The 17,685-nt window shown below is 32.4% G+C and overlaps 1 protein-coding gene across 1 annotated transcript; it reads left to right on the plus strand.

Annotated features, from left to right (window-relative positions):
• The first annotated feature begins 181 nt into the window (after positions 1-181).
• LOC135129122 (modular serine protease-like) lies at positions 182-17,317 on the plus strand. Its single transcript, XM_064056202.1, has 11 exons — positions 182-219; positions 335-420; positions 1,863-2,007; positions 2,883-3,011; positions 3,154-3,419; positions 4,977-5,216; positions 8,220-8,381; positions 8,442-8,722; positions 8,776-8,932; positions 15,751-15,977; positions 17,159-17,317. The coding sequence occupies exons 1-11, from the start codon at positions 182-184 to the stop codon at positions 17,315-17,317; spliced, it is 1,890 nt and encodes a 629-aa protein (XP_063912272.1).
• Positions 17,318-17,685: the final 368 nt, after the last annotated feature.

Below are 17,685 nucleotides of genomic sequence, written 5' to 3' on the forward strand. Positions count from 1 at the left end.
ACTCTTCAGAAGTAACATAATAGAAACGGTGTTCACGGACAAAGGGAGACGGAAGATATTGTTTTCTGTCTAGAAAAGTACCGAGGGTCTGTGCGCACGTACACAAAATAGAAGCGAACGTATGAAATGTCAAAACACATCTAGTCACGTTATCGACTAAAAATCAAGCAAGTACGAGTATATGAGCAGTACTGTTTGGCACTATAGAGAGACAAAGAGGTCCGATATATTGCTTTGCCGTTGTGTTTTCGGACTCTTTTGAGGCCTGATAGCAATATAGTAGTATTCGATATATGGGTGCCGCTGATTCTCTAAGTTCATAATACTTTAACAGAGAGGCTGATGTGCTGCAGTGCTATCTAGTGGCAAGTTACAGCAAAATCGATAACGCGAAAATATTCTCCATGGTCAAATACCAACGTATATCAATTTTCATGAGGATCGGTTGATTGGTACAGAAGTTGATGTGTTGCAGCGCCATCTAGTGGCGAGTTACAGCAAAATGGATAGGGTGAAAATATTCTCCATAGTCAAATGCCAACGTGTACCAATTTTCATGAGGATCGGTTGATTGGTACAGAAGTTGATGTGTTGCAGCGCCATCTAGTGGCGAGTTACAGCAAAATGGATAGGGCGAAAATATTCTCCATAGTCAAATGCCAACGTGTACCAATTTTTATCAGAATCGGTTGAACGGTGTAGAAGTTGATGTGCTGTAGCGCCATCTAGTGGCTAGTTACAGCAAAGCGGATACCACAAAAACCTTCTCCATGAAAAACCACTTACATGTGCCAAATTTCATGGTGATCGGTCAAACGATTTCGGAGTCTATCGATCACAGATATATATATATATACCAACATCCATTTTTATATATTAGAAGAATAACACATATTTTGGGATTTATTAGTTTATTCTTAGGTTTTAATCGCATGAAGTTATTAGTGAATTTTTAGATCTAATTTTAATTAGTATTACGAGTATCAGTTATGTATGTTTTAGTTATGTAAGTTTAGCTTTGTGTTTTATTTTGCCGTTTTCCTGATATATTTACTCATTTTTCTTTTATTAACATTGTAGTTTTTGTCTTTCAATCTATGTATCAACATGTTATGAGCGTTTAATTATTGCTTCTGTCCCCGCACGCTATTTAGCTCTTCCATTGCCAAGGAAATGGGCCTACACCCAAATAAATAATTTTGTTAATGTCCAAATGCTCGGCCGCGGCCAAAAACAATTTGGGCACGACTGTACAATATGAAAGCGAAATTAGTAATTTTCATTAAACTCTCTTGGTAAATAAATCGTAATCGATTTTGTTGCTTCAGTTTCTGGAGGCGTACACACACACACACACTTCATCGTCTTAGATACAATTATTACAATATAAATTACAATAGAATACCGAAATGAATGAAAATTTATGAACAAAACGTTTTATTTTAAAGAGAACAAGTGTTTATGCTTTTTTTAAAACTATATATTGGCTAACCAAATCCAGTGCGTTTACATACATTGTTTTGTTACTATTATTTTTAAATAATTACAATTTCACAGAAATGAAGAATACAAAAGGAGTAAAGATGAAAGCAAACCGTATTTTGCTCTCAAAAAAATAAATAAACAAAGGAATTTTATTTCTGTAAGTAATCGTCCACTGCTGTGTTCATGCACGTTTGAAATCACATAGTATATGCACATTAATAGAATAATTTGTAAATATGTTAATGTTGAAACCATATCTGACAGTAAATTGTCTTTTGTTACAATAATATTTCCAATTCAGTTTAAATGTTTCTCTTACCTTCAAAATAATATTTCTAAGTTGTAGTGAAAAATGAGAATTATTGCTTATATTTCAGTTTTTATTTGCGCTGCAGTTTCGCACAACGAGAAAAAATTTATTTGTAATGATGGACAGGTAATAAATGTAGACAAAATATGCGATGGGTTAAAAGATTGTTTGGATGGCGCTGATGAAACACGAAAGTTATGTTATCAAATCTTGTAAGTATTAGCAATACTCGTACTACAATAAATATGTAGGTATACGAATATAATTACAAATATTCCAGGATAAATCAACATTTTAAGCAAAATACCCTTCTAAGTATCACTAAATTAATAGAACAAATTCATATTTCTAGTCAGAGCATGTTTTATCCTTTTCAGCTGCTGGTATAGCACCACTAATACTGCAGCCTATTTTTTAAATAAAATGAACTGATTTTTCAAAAATCAAAATTAATTTTGTGTTTTAAAATATGAAAATATCGCCATATTTTAAACAATTTTACTTGATTTTCGACCTTTTTTAAAATTCCAAATTTTAGCTCTATTTCAACTGATTTCACATTATTTTTGTTGCGTTTAAGATCTACCTCCATTTCTTTTAGTTTTATAACATTTTTTATTTCGTAATCGTAAGAAGTATCCTAATATGGTCCATCTGGCGAATGACTAATTTAATGTTTTCTCAACATTTCATAACTTCTGGAGGATACAAAAGTCGATCTTTCATTTCCGTCTGGCTGTCACCCGATTCCTGAAAAAAAACTTAGAAATTGCAAAACCGAATGCTTGAAATCATTTTTAGGTTATCGTAGGGCTGGTAACTCGCTTATAAAAATTTATCTGATTATCCTCTCCAAAACACTGATTGCGTCATTTTAAAATTTTAAACAAAATGCAAAATAAAGTGCTTCGATATCTGTTCGTTTCACTAATAAGCACCTAATTTCCAAAACTACTGGATATATCGTCGTGGATTGGTTTAAATGGTTACAAGCTAATCAGAATTTCTTTAATGATTTAGAGCTATTAAACAATTTTACTGTAATTTGTCCTACATAAAGAATAATATAGTACCGATTTTTTCGTAGATGTCCAGTGAGTACGTTTCGCTGTCACTATGGAGGCTGCGTTGCAAGTAATTTGAGATGTGATAGTATTGAGCATTGCGCCGATGGATCTGACGAAAATCAGTGTGAAGAACAGTTAAATAGCTGCAGGTTCGATTTTATTTATGTAATCATATCTTACATATTTACAACTTTTTAATAGGGTGTTCATTAATACATATTTACAAAAAATTACAATTACTATAACTCAAGCTAAAAATATGTGTTCTTCAGTTATGTGTTTGTGTTTCAGTACAACTGAATTTAAATGTTCTACTGGAGAATGTATTCCAGTTGAAAAACTTTGTAATGGAAATTCAGACTGTAAAGATAATACAGACGAAGGAAGTATTTGTAAAAAACTTACATGTCCACCCTTTACTCATAGATGTAACGTTGGAAGTTGTATTTATCTTGATCAACGATGCGATGGACACAGAGACTGCATTGATGGATCCGATGAATCAACGATCTTGTGTTCAATGTTAAATTGTACTAGTGACGACTGCTATAATAAAGGTAAACCAAAAAACCAATGTTGTGTTTAAAAATCAAAATAAAATTGAAAAAAAATCTATAAGCAGTATCAGTATTCACAATTTTGTGATTATGTCATTATTATTTTAGTAAGGAGACATAAATATATCAATTTGGACAAGTATAGTCATTATGGACTAGTAAAATATTAACAGTAATGTTATTATGCCGAAATTTTTTTGTAACGTGGGGTGAGCCGTTTTTGATCTGATCACTAAACAAATTGCTTCATTCATGATTTGACAAGTATAGAGTCATAACTTTTTGCACATTTTGACTTATTCATACAAAATTTGAGATGACGGGTGCGATAAACACATAGACATGAATCTTTTAATTTTCATTACGAAGCTATAATTTGGACTAAATTGTGACTTTCTGTTGAAATTTATAATGCAGAAATTGTTGATACTAACCGTAAGAAACCTTACGATAGAAATTACTTCAGGCCTATTTTATTTATTATCTTTTGTGAAGAATTGTCATATGGTGCCATGTACGCTCTGTCTAACTCTGATTTTTGTACTTCCTGCGAGTAAGTTAGAGAAGAACAAAGCAGTCACTTTGACGAATGTTGAATTTTATATTTTATTCGAAGTTTCACAGCTGGTAGAATATTAACCACTAGAAGAAACATAGCAATGAAAATAGATAATTTATTTTTTACAGCATCTTCTGCAATGATTTGTAGCCATTAATCCTTGTAAGTGAAAAAATAAAAAACGTAAAATTATTGTAGTTGAACTTACCAATACCAACATAAGTGAGTTTTCACATAATTGCAAAACGACCACATAGAGTACTTAAGTCAAGAAAATGATTAGAAATATATACCATAATCTTATGTCGCGTTCCATTTAATGTTCACTTTGAGTAATGATGATGATGGTTCACGTATAAATAGATTTAAATAATAAGAAATAAAAATATCAAACACATATTGGACACACCGCTACAGTTATCAGTGTATCACAATATATTGTTACGTTGTATGGGTGATTAAAATCGGCGTGGGTAAAACTCAACAATTTATTTCTTAATAACTCGAATTTACACGACGCATTACAAAGTGATTAAGTATGTACAAAATAATTCCGGAGCAATTTCACTGGGTTTTCTCGGCACACGTTGGACCTGACTTGTTCACTGAATAATAATCGTTCCCGAAGGTGGCCTCTAGTTAAACCTATACTTCTGCAATCGAGACTTCCAGTAACCGGCTCCAGATTTGTCTTTATGCTAGCGCCGCTCGGCCGTCTTGACTGATGATGATCATCTCCACTCATTCTAGAGAACTCATAGGCGTCGTACCAGGGCGGCGTATGGGTTTATTTCGGAACAATATCATAGAAATTTACTACCAAATTATGTAAAATATCCGGCTTATTTAAACATAAAAATCTAAGAAAATACAGTAATGAAGCTACTTTTTATATCATTTTGTTAAAATATACAGAATTTTATAGTAATCGTTGACCAAAATTTTAGGATCATAAAGTTATTAATCTTTGAATGAATTATATTATATCTGTATTTCAGAAAATATGCAAATAAAGTGTCCTCGAATTGTATCAGACAGAATAAATGTTCGCTGCGAGATACCTTCTGGACCAAAGAAAGGAGTTTATCCTTGTAACCAACCCTTACCACCAGGAGCAGTAGTCCACTATGAATGCAAGGAGTATTATATTCCAGCTAGTCTCAAACATGAAAATAATAAAGAGGTGATTTGTCAGATGGATGGTACATGGAATCGTGAATTATTACGGTGCATACCCGGTAAATTTTATTTATTTGTTCAACCATTCCTGAGAAAATTCCTACACTTAACTACGTCATTCATATTTTAATTTTTTTTTATTTTGTATTATCACTCTCTTGTGCCTCAGCTGTCCACTTTTGTGAGGTTTGAGCACAAATTTTTTGAATTGCACTAGGCCATGACATCATGTCGTGGGATTGGCATTATTGGTTTGAAAATGACATTAACGTTAGCCCAAATATGACTCTTGACCAAACGGTACAGAGTTGGACACATTTGTCGTTTGATGAGATAATAAGCTTACGGGTTATTTATGCGCTGGTCGTATACTAAACATTCCGGGGCGACGGTTAGTTGAATAGAAAATATTATTGTTTGGAAAACTTTAATGATTTAATTTTTACTTCCATGTCCAATATTATTTTCCATTTCATCAGGAGTAACATACCTATGTATTATATTTTAGCGAAATTTTTGTTCATTCATATTTTCATTTTTTCCGTTTGAATAGAGATTTTCAAATTCATGTGCCAGAACAACTTTACTTTCTAATTCAGGTGAAGATAATGAAAACAGCATTTTGTTACTGTTCTTAAGGTAGTTTTAGATATTAATGCATCATGCAACTAATTGTTTGTGCGGCTTATTCAAGTTTTCCGTTAGTTGGGTTTGAATACAATTTTCTCTTTGATTTGTCAAACTTATTTCTACAGAACACAATATCAGTTGTCATTTGCCTTAGTTTCTTCTTGAAAGGGCAAATTTGTCGATGGCTGTATGAGATGAAGAAAAATACGTATGTGCAATCGCGTTATTTATATTTTGTTGTTTAAAATTCTGCAATAAAAAAAATAAATGTTTGATAGTTCAAACATTCACAGGGTGATTGAAGGTTTTTGGTAAAAAACTAATCTTACTTTGTTATTATGTAATAAATTATGAAACCTACGCCTTAGGTCGTCGTTAACTTAATCTGCATTCGTAAGACATAAAAGCTTATTGTTGCGGTTTACCAGGTGATAAATCATTGAACACTGTAACCAAATGGATTGTTTTGGCGTTTTGGTTCTTCTACTTTACGTTAATTTCGAAAATTCTGACCGTGCACAAAAAAATAATACCCAGGTTCCTAATAAGTCAAATGATAAGTAAAGTTTGGGGCGATGGAGGATTTTTTTACAAACAATTAACGTACCAAAGAATTGAACTAATTATTTACAAAACTGATTAAACACATTTTAAAAAAGTAAAATGAAAGTATTTGTCCATTATTATTTATATATTTTATTTGCAATTAAATGCGCTACAATACTTTAGTAATTGAAGTTAATAATAAACTATTATTTATGGAGACGTAGTAATTAAGTATTTTCACAATGAACAAGTAGAATCCTTCAAAATATAGTAGTACAAGTTCGGGCATATGTTTATCAGTTTGCGGTTCCGTCCAAATGCCGAATTATATTTTTGTGCACCTGGTCACAGTTGTGGTGGTCATTTGCCAACCTTATTTTGAACCAGACCCGCAAAGGTGATAATGATCAAAGCGAATTTGACCAGCTCATTACGAAAACACGCTTTGATACAACCATTAAAAGTTCTTTTTTCAATAATTGACGTACACAAACTATACCAAGAGAACAATAAAAAATACGATCAAAACAACCATGAATTTGTCATCTTGTGAGATTACCGTCAATTTGATAGTTCAATTAAAAATTCATCAATTAAAGACAAATTTTCAAAAATCCATGGCCGCCTTTGATTACGTTTTTTATTGTTCTCTCAGTAATTCTTGTTACAACTTTAGTGTGAGTAGGTGTAGGGTGTTTGTAGAGGTATATAGTGTGAGTTTTCGAGCATTCATTGAATTCTTAAAACAACCTTGAACCGCATATGAAAGCATAGCTTCAATGGCCTTTGAACTGAATGCAGTTTGATTAATCTATTACATAATATTGCTTCAAGGGGATGCGGGACCGTACAGGTCAACGTCTCGGCGTAGCGCTAAGGTGAGTTCACTAACGCTACCCGAAATCAAGACCGAGAAGAATCACCCGTTCGCTTGTACGGCTAGGTATGGCACTCCCACAAGCCATGGTCCCACGGAGCTTCTCGAATATAGTGAGAGACAGTCAGTTTTGCTGACACATTTCTTTAGACAGATAATCCTCAATTCAATACAGAATAATTTTTTTGATTATTAAACTTACAGTTATCTGCAGGTGACTCCTATTTCTTCATGTTATGTTAACAACTGATAGCTACAGATAAAGATACAGATTAAGTTGATTAAGTTTACAAAATGTGCTTTTATGAAAAGCTTTCGTTCAATTCCAAGCATAATTGCTTCAATTTATTTCAGTTACCTCAATCCTTCTAAGTGCTTTGGAGCATAATTTTACTGTTGACGACTATACGAAAATGAAGCATGAATCTTCTACTCTACATATTTAGATTTTTATTTTTCTGACAATGTAAATACAAAATGCATACAGTATACCTACTTATTCGTACAAAATGGTTTTCGACAAACTCTATAGTCATGCTGTTGTCATTATGCTTTATATCAGTTTTGCTTCTGAAAGTTGGATTCACAGCTGGTCTCTTCGTATTATAAATACTTACTTATTTCTTCTGCTGTTGATTGTTGTCGTTTAATAATTTTACTCTTGCATCTTGAACAATTTTGTTACAGTTCACAATATACTTTAAAGTTATTATCTAACTAACCGCAAGACAAGAAGTAGAACCCCGCTGACGTAATGTAATGAATTAAGGATGCGTGTGTATCTAATGACTTATTGCAACTGAAAAAATTTTCTAGCGCTTTGCAAAATAAATAACAAAAATAAAGCTATGTGAACTGCTTAAAATCAGTAGTCCTTTATTAAATTATATAAAAATTGTCTTAAGCGACTTATCTGTCCAGCAAATCATTTTAGCAGCATTTATGCCTACTATTGGTTATGATTAACTATATGACATTAATAATCTATATCGCATTTGGTGCTGTTTAGATTGTGGGACAACAGAACTTGACATTGCGCCATTAATAGTTAAAGGTTGGACAACTCAACGAGGAAGATTTCCATGGCATGCAGTGTTATTTACCTTAGAAGAAGGAAAATGGATTTTCACTTGTGGAGGTACATTAGTGACGGAAAAAGTTGTTTTAACAGGTAAACGCAATTACTAAATATTGTCAACATGTGTAACTAAAATGAAACAAACACCATTAGCTGCTCATTGTGCATGGAATATAAAAGAAGAAATGCTCCAGATCGGACTGAATAAATATTACAGCGATTATTACCAAGAAGAAGACTACGCACAGTTTAAAAATATTTCGAAAATTATTGTTCAATCTGCCTATCAAGATGCTGTAGGAAACTATGGATCAGATATAGCCATTCTGGTTTTGAGTAGTTCGGTGGAGTTTTCAACTTTTATTCGCCCTGCTTGTTTAGATTGGAATTTAAACGATTTATCTGAACAATTAAGCAGTAACAAATTGGGACTGGTACATTTATACCTATTTACTACTTCAATGCAGTTAATTAAGTTACAATTAAGATTGCAGGTATGGGGGTAACCGAAAATGATACGTTTAGTACCCATCTTAGAGCAATTTTTCTTCCCGTTGTCAACAATACTTTTTGTATCCAAAAGCAGAACAGGGATTTCCAGAAGTACCTTACGTTTACATCATTTTGTGCCGGATGGGGAAATGGTGTGTATATAGCATACATATAAATATTTTATGTTTATATTTTCATTTTGCTTGATACAGTAACGTTTCCGATTTGGTGGAAACAAATAATATGTACTTTTATTATTTTTTATTATTTTATTTGGTAAATAATATTTAGCAGCCTATGATCTGTCGATTTCTCAATCTTTGGGGGAGTTACTTTTACAGCCTACACGCTCAAAATGTTGATCAACCTGTGCTTTAATAACATCTCTGGGACGGGTTCAAAGGAAGTTTATACCTAAAAGTGTACACTTTCTCGGGTTACTGGATAAGTTTCTAAGAGTTCTAAGCTTTCTCACCATAACAAATTTTGATTTCGGTACCTTGCCGTGTAAGACATTGAGTGCTAATACTTAGTATTTTATTTATTTATTTTATTTTATTGCTAGTAGTGGTATTTACCATAGATGAATCTCAAGGAATCAAGTTAAGTCTCTCCGTCAATTTTGAGGTAGCTGTAGTAACTAGAAACATTGTTAGTATTCTTAGTATTTATCAATTTATGGAACAAGTTTTGAGGATGCTGAGCAAAGAGTGGAATTATTGGAACGGAATTAGAACTAGTCAGTTTTTTAGCCACTAGACTTCCTTGTGATGTTTTTTTGTTTTGGCATTTTCTTCAGGATAATTCATCTAATGTACCTACCTCTTCTAGTGCAGGGCGATATTTAGGTACTTATATAGCTGTTTTGTTTAATTATTCACTGGTTATACACACTTTTTACGTAAGTTATTTTTTGAGAATGTTTACACCGTTTCACAAATTTTTCTAATTAACATCCAACACAGAAGAAACTAGTGTCGGTACGGGTTTTAACCGGGAAGCAGGGGTGATGTTGCCAAGACAGGGGGCGTTGTAAGGAGCGGCAAGATTAATGTGGGTGGTCGTTACTTCTGTACAAGTCGTGTCATTGATTTGAAATCTTTAATTCGGAGAGATAGAAATTTTTATATCGGTAACTTGTTGTGGAATAAATCTTGTATTAGTCCTATTTAGTGTAAGAGTATTTATCATCGATAAATCTCTGAATTTTAATAATTATTATTTAACCACGAAAACTGATGTTAAAATGAATTTTATTTATGCATTTAGTAAATAAGTAGTTATTTTGGTGACGAGTTCATTAAAGGTGGCGTCTGGTTCGCTTTCGCCCAATACTAAATACATTGAAAACATCGTCGTAGTTTCCGGAATTGCATTTTTAAAATACTGAAATCTCCAACCAAGTCAGAATCTAAGTAAACCTGCATTCTGCTACCGCATCACAGCTCGTTTAATGCCGATTTCTCGTTTCAATAGATTTTGACTTTTCGCGAGTTATTTACCTCAGTCGTGGATTTTTTATAATATTACTAGCTGACCCCGTGAACTTCGTTTCGCCTACAATTTAATTTTGAATCTGCAAAATCGAATGCTTTGAAATCTTGCAGATGTTTTAAACATATGATAAGCATAATACATTTTTATTCAAAATATATTTACTTATCTCCTCTAAAAAATTGATGACGTCAGCCCAAAATTTTGCCAAATGAATTCTATCTAAAATGTCCAAAATAGGATGAGATTATACTTGTGATTTATCATTCCATTCATATTTTTTAGTTTTGCTTATAGGGGGTGTCTCAAAAAAATTAATCACTGAGTCAATTTATTTTATTGATTGAATCAAGAATTGCAAAACTGAATTTTGAAATATTGCAGAGGTTTTGAAGTTACTGTTTGACATGGTAGGTTTTCAATCAAAATATATCTGTTTATCAAGCCCAAAAACTTGAAGACATCATCTCAAGATTTTGCCGAATAAATCCTATACAAAATGTGGAAAATATCATCAGCATATTTTCGTAATTCATCATTGCATTCATATTTTTTAGATTTGCTTTTACAGTGACTCAAAAAAATATATGGATCAGTCAATTTATTTTAGTGAATAACTCAAGAGTTGCAAAAATGTATACTTTGAGATCTTGCAGACGTTTTAAAGTTATTGTAAGCATGGTAAATTGTTAAGAATATTTATTTATTGCCCCCAAAAAATTGATGGAATGGCTCACTCGATTTTCGCAGAAAATTTTTGGAATACAATACAGTTATTTTTAGTTTTACACTGCACCAATCCAAGGTGGTATACGTGTTGATCGTAAATATTGATTAGGTCATCACAAAATTGTGTGAAGAAAAGACTCAACTCGAAAATGCTAAATATGTTTCATTATACTTTTGGTGCGTTGAAACAACGTTCGATCAATTTTTGACAATGGTTGATATAAATAAAACTCAGTAGATGCTCATACTCGAAATACGAAGTATCTACTCGAATATCAAATCAAAATATTTCTAGTTTTTCTAGATGATATTAATACTTCAGTAGGTAACAGTTGATGCTCAAGTAGCATCTCGATACAACAAAAAAGGACAACAGTGACAGTGTTCAACCATCAAAACAAAAATCGAGTCACCAAAATATAAGTTAGTATGGGGTAGACACCTTGAGATGGGAATCTCTATGGCCAGTGTTATAAAAAACGCACGGCACAATTTATGCATAAATAAAAGTTAATTACATGAAAAGTTTTCGATATTCCTGCTCCTAATGTGTTTTTCAAACTGAATGCACCTTTTGACGACGTTCCACGTTCATGAAAGTCGCCATGTTTAGTCAAAATTCATTCTTACAACGATCTCGTTTTCTAAGCGGCTTTACGGACAGCTCAGTTATTTGCCACGCCGTTGCTCATTTTTAGATTAAATGCTCACAAAACGCGTAGATGTTCAATTTGTGTCCGGGGAGATACAATGTTTCCAAGTAGGTACTCTGTACATAGAGTAGATGCTAAGGTATATAAGAGTAATAATGAAGTAGGTACTTCGTACTTCGAATATTAGTTCCTACTCAGTTTTATTCATACCACTCATTGTCTCGCTTCAATGTTTGATTAAGTTGATTATGAGCACAACGCTGATCAACATCCATATCCGAATTACCCCTGAAATAAATCATTGCGGTTTGCACCTGAGGTAGTTCGTCCCACATTTGAATGACTTCGTGGACCTATGTGAGGTTGTCGTCTTCTCGGCATTTTAATGAACTTCATAAAACGACAGAGAATTATTTTCACAGTCAATCAAATCTGTAAATTTTGTCTTGAGAATTTTAAAATATTGAAAACTTCTAATTAAATCCTCGAATAACGGTAAAGTTTGAGGTTTTGTCGAAACCAACAAAGTGAATATAGGTAAATAGAGTGGCAGATCAAAATTAATAAGAAACTTTCGCAATGTGTAATTAAATTCCCTTTAACCAAGACTTTTCTTAAAATAAACGACGTTTTTTTTTTACGAAAAAACAAAGAACGATTTGAAATGCAATATACTTTTCACAATTGCACGGAAGAATTAGTTTTGTAGACACGTCAGTTAGACGACAGGTCCGTCAGAAACGCCAACTATTGAAATTATTTCCAAGTGGCAATTCCCATACAAAATTTTTAGAATGTTTTTATTTTTTAACTGTTCTTTTAAGTTATCCTTATTTTTTTTATTTATAAACCATCCCCGTAATATAAAAAAAATTTCAAATCGGTCAAGCCGTTTTTGAGTCTTAGCGAGACTAACAGGAACAACAATTGATTTTTATTTTATAGACGATTAAAAAATGGGGGTTGGTGGTAGAAAGGTGAAAATTTAGGGTTATGTGTATTTTTTGGTGCCAAATCTTAAAAAAATAAAAATAAAAAATTTTGTCCAAAAAATAGACAAACATTTTTTAGGGTGGGCCACCCTTATCACTTAGGGGCTTAAAAAATAGTTTACAACTTATTGTCAGACCTACCGAATATACATAAAAAATTTCATATAAATCGGTCAACCCATTTCGGAGAAGTTTGGTTACAAACACTGTGACGCGAGAATTTTATACATAATGCGTTATTATTTTAGAACAAATTTCATTACCATAAAAAAGGTTATACTGATTCGACCTTAAAAGATAGACATATGCTGTCGCGGACTTTTCTTTAGAACCTTTAGAGGGGAACAATTTCGTCACACATGATTTTTACGTAACTTTAACCGTTTAAGCAGCGTAAGCAACGGAAGCTGTCAAAGGAGGAATAATTTTCCCGTTTTTCCGAATTTTTCATTGCTACTTCGCTCCTAATGATCGTAGCGTGATGTTATATAGCCTATATGTAGATATGATACATGGACTATCCAACACAAAAAGATTTTTTAAATTTGAACCAGTAGTTTCTGAGATATGCGTGTTCAAATAAACAAAAGCTTCAGCTTTATTATATAAGTATAGATAAATGGTATCAAAAGAAAGCTGACACTTTTCCCCAGGGGACCTCCTATCTCAGAATGCAAAAAACTTCAGCACTTCGTCAAAAAATGCATCAATGTGCCGGTTAAAATGTGATGTAAAAGTTGTTCAACTTTATAATTTTTTTTTGTAAAAACTGCATACTAGATATGAATATAAATATGGAGGTCCCCTGGACTGAAGTTTGTTAATTCGAAATATAATTTTTTTAAAGCGATATTTCTCATATTTTTAAAATGCAACTCCGGAAACCGCGACGATGTTTTCAATGTATTTAGTATAGGGCTAAACCGAACCAGACGCCAGCCTTAAGGAACTCGAATAACAGTCGAATAAATCTATAACTGGGCTTCTTTTTTATCAATCAATAACCAAAATCTTGTATACCTACAGAATAAAGGATGTCCGTTCTGGCAAATGATACCGGATGGAATAAACAACCCGAAATTTATAAAGGTTTTTGCGCCTTTGGCGACGGTTTGGTGATGGAATTTTGTTCTGGTATTATTTCGAAGTATTCATCAGACCAATTTATAAACAAAAAAAAACTATATACAATTTTTTATTATCCAGTGAAAATGTTCTGGAAGTATTGTTCTTCACAACAACTACCGACTCATCTTCAAATGCCAGACCTGCTAGTTAATAGAAATTATAAACTTTTTTAGCTCCTTTAGGAAGTAGGGGTTGATTTTTCCGATCGGTATTAGTTGGCAAAACGGGCATTCCTTATTGATTCCAAAATACAAGACATACAAGACTTCATTCACCGATTTTAATGAGTAGTGAAATATACCTATAAAGTAAATCGATCCCTAGCTCTTACACTTTTGCTCATGAAGCTGAAAACAGGACAATTCAACGCAAATAAATTTGACCAATGAAATGGCTGCGTTTAAGTGAAACTGACCAATCGCAGACAACCTACAAATTCTTGATGCTACAAGAATGGACGCATGGATTATGGATTCTTGACAAGTGAGAACACAGCTGAGCGTGTACGCAATCCTTCAAAAGGATCTACAATAATAGTGTAGAAAATTCAAGTTTAAAGAAAACAATCGTGTTACAATAGATTATGCGCAAATGTCATTTTCATTTCCCTGTTGTAATCTAGGGAAGTATTGTACTCTATATTCCAATTGTTCGTGTTCCGTAACCGAAGTAGCAGGCTACTTTCACGTTTTCTCGACGTTTCATGACCCCTAGAGTATGAAAAAATATATCCCCGTTTCTGTCTAACTGCCGTCTAGCTGTCGTCTGTTGTCTATTGGCAAGTTTCCAAAACTACTGGATTGATTTTGTGAAATTTTATGTGTATATTTTAGAATATTGTGTAAATGGTAAAGAGCTAAGAAAAATTTGTCTGATTGTCCAATAACTGATGATGTCACCTCGAAATTTTGCACATTAAATGGTACATAAATTTTATCAAATAACGTACTCTTATTTTCATGGTTTACGAATTGGCCTTGATTTTTCACCCTCGATATCCAGATTTTTGGAAAAAAAGCAAAATTTTATAACAACATTTTATAGTTTAACAGAATCCTCTGAAATTTTGCATCGTAAGCATGGTAAATCGCTGATCAAAATTTATCTATTTTTGCCCCCAAAAACTTGAAGACGTCATATCAAAATTTTACTCAATAAATTCTTTATAAAATGTACTATGATTCTATATTTGTAGTTTATCAATTCATATTTTTTAGAATTGCTCATACGCGTGACTTAAAAAAAATTAAAAAATGAAGAAATTTATTTTATTGATCAAATCAAGAACGGTTCACCCCATTTTCCTGAAAATTTGGGAAGTTTTGACAGTACTGTTATTATTAGTTAATACTACTACTAATACTAAGTTAATACTAGTTAATACACTACTGAACCTATTCAAACTTACGTGTATTGCTAAAATTTTTGTTATGGAAAAACTCACGCCTAGTCTGTTTCTTTATTTGTATTTTAACCCTCCATTTTCACCCTCCAGACATTATTTTAACTTATACGCAGGTTATTATAAAAAAAAATAATAATAAAATTTCGCAAAATCAAATTTTACTCCCCTATAATTTTTCTGTTTGAGTTAATTTTTTACATTAGCTATTTTTGTTGCATTGTCTTGTTGAATACAACTCTTGGTCCAACTCTTTTCTGTAATACTTGCCGTAATCGCATCCACTCATAGTATGATAGGTATACAACAAATTCATAAAAACTTAAGCTTTTATAATGGACAAATTTTTAGGTCAAACAAAAGATTGTCATAAAAATATTTTAGGGTATTGCATTTTTCACAGCATTAATTAGGTACAAAATCTATGCCGACTCCGTATATGATGATTACGACAAATTTATTATTGTTATTAAAAAATAAAAAACGTTGCTTTCTCGAGTAAACTAACACATATGAAGTCTAGTTGTATATAAGGTTGTGGGAAAACCTTTATCCTCATCGATTACTTTCAGGAACTGGAGTCTGTAATGGCGATAGCGGTGGAGGACTCATGTTTCCTTCAGCCCAAAATCCCACAAAGTATTTTCTTCGAGGAATTGTAAGTATAAGCCCGCGGCGTCCAGGAACTTCGTTTTGTGATCCAAATTATTTTACAATTTTCACGAAAGTCGGCATGTATGTAGAGTGGATACATGATATTTTAAAAAATATTCATGATGACGTAAAATATGAATCAAACGTAGTTTTTTAATTATTAAAGTTTAGTTTGTAAATGGAATATTAATTCATTTAAATAAAGCACATTTAAAATAATTAATTTGTTTTATTGCATGTCGCATTCAGCGTTTTCTGTAAAATGGGTGGCACCAATTACCATTGGTGTCATTTTCCGCAAGACAATTGTCAGTGGGCAGAGTATCTATATATTTGTTTTGGTACCTACTTGTTAATGTACTACATTTTAACAAAGTTGGTGATAAAATTCAATAATATAATGTCTCTAAACGAATGATAAACAAAATAAAGGAATGGTGACAACAAACTAACAACAATTTTAATACACCACTACCTTCAACAACTATAATAGTTATTTATATATTAAGAGCCTAATTAAGGAGATTATGGCACGAGGGAATGGTTAAAGCCCGACGAAGGAGGGCTTTTAATTTCCCGAAGGGCACAATCGACAATTATGCCCGCGATACGTACAACGTTTTATTTTATTTTAGTTTCTAAAATATTTTTAACGAAATATTGAGTAGGTATTTCCGGCAAGATTGAATTGTGCCGATAAGAACTTTAATACAAAGCTGGCTATTATTTTGATGTTGTTGTGGATACCATGTTGTTTATTTGTTAAATAATCGATTTTCAAAATGGAAACTGAAGAAGGGGAAAACATTTATTCAAAAAAAATTTTAGAAAATCTAAAGTTAGGGAATGGTTTGATGAAATACCTATTATTTTCCCAACTTTAATAAAAATGTTGAAAATCGAAACTTGTTTGAATAATTAATTAATTGATTAATGTAAATGAATCATCAATCGTTGCTTAGCAATTTTTAACTGATTTGTGTCATAAAGGCCAATTTATGCCTGCATTTGGGTGCTTATAAACAAGATTATGTTTCTAAAAGAGAATAAAAACACATTAAAAATCATGTCCAGTCTAATATACAAATAAAATTCCCCGGCCTTATAATTCTGAGAATGGATAGAGATATTGAAATTTTGTAAAGACCATTGTAACAGTGCAAATATGACGTACGTATAAATGGCGTCGGTGTCGCGATACAAACCTTTGTTTCTTAAATTGCCCCGTATACAATTTTTAATCGATTTTGATAGATTTATTAAATCACGATTACAATGATGTAAAATACTTACTTTACCATTTCTATTGAGCCCTTGTTGTTTCAGTGGTTTATACAGAATTGCAATAGATATTTCTATCCATTCTCAAGATATAACTCCGAAGAGTTTTATCTGGAACACTCTGTATTGGCAACATATTCCAGATTAGATCAGGCGACGTGCAGTTTAGCTATAGATAAAAACTTTGTTTACGGATTAGAGTAGTAATCTTATAATAACAGTTTAGGAAGTCTTAATCAAGAAAAATCCGATAAAATCATAACATGGGCGTTTATCTTAAGTACACTCAATAACAAACGTAAAAAGAATGCTAGAAATAGCTCGGTCTAGACGCAGGCCACTCTTCCTAGACCAGAAATTGTCTGAACTAGGTAAATCTTTATACAAGTAGAATCCAGCCGCTGTCCGCTAAAAACACCCATTTCGGTATAAGTGCATTAGAACCTGTACAACACGGTTTGTTAGATAGTTGAATGAATTTAGTTGACTGGTTTTTTTAAGTTTGAAATTCTAGGTTAATTAATTTAATATTTTCTCTAGGTTTTTTATTGTAGAAAACATTCAGAACTAAG

The sequence above is a fragment of the Zophobas morio genome, unplaced genomic scaffold (genome assembly GCF_036711695.1).
Source record: "Zophobas morio isolate AGI-343-1 ecotype UQ-CSIRO unplaced genomic scaffold, CSIRO_AGI_Zmor_V1 ptg000014l, whole genome shotgun sequence".
NCBI classification, from domain to species: domain Eukaryota; kingdom Metazoa; phylum Arthropoda; class Insecta; order Coleoptera; family Tenebrionidae; genus Zophobas; species Zophobas morio.

Coding starts and splice junctions, on each gene's coding strand:
- LOC135129122 (XM_064056202.1), top strand. CDS start 182: ATGAGCAGTACTGTTTGGCACTATAGAGAGACAAAGAG. Junction 2,008..2,882: donor AAGTTATGTTATCAAATCTT/GTAAGTATTAGC, acceptor ATTTTTTCGTAG/ATGTCCAGTGAGTACGTTTC. Junction 15,978..17,158: donor ACGTAAAATATGAATCAAAC/GTAGTTTTTTAA, acceptor TTGTTGTTTCAG/TGGTTTATACAGAATTGCAA.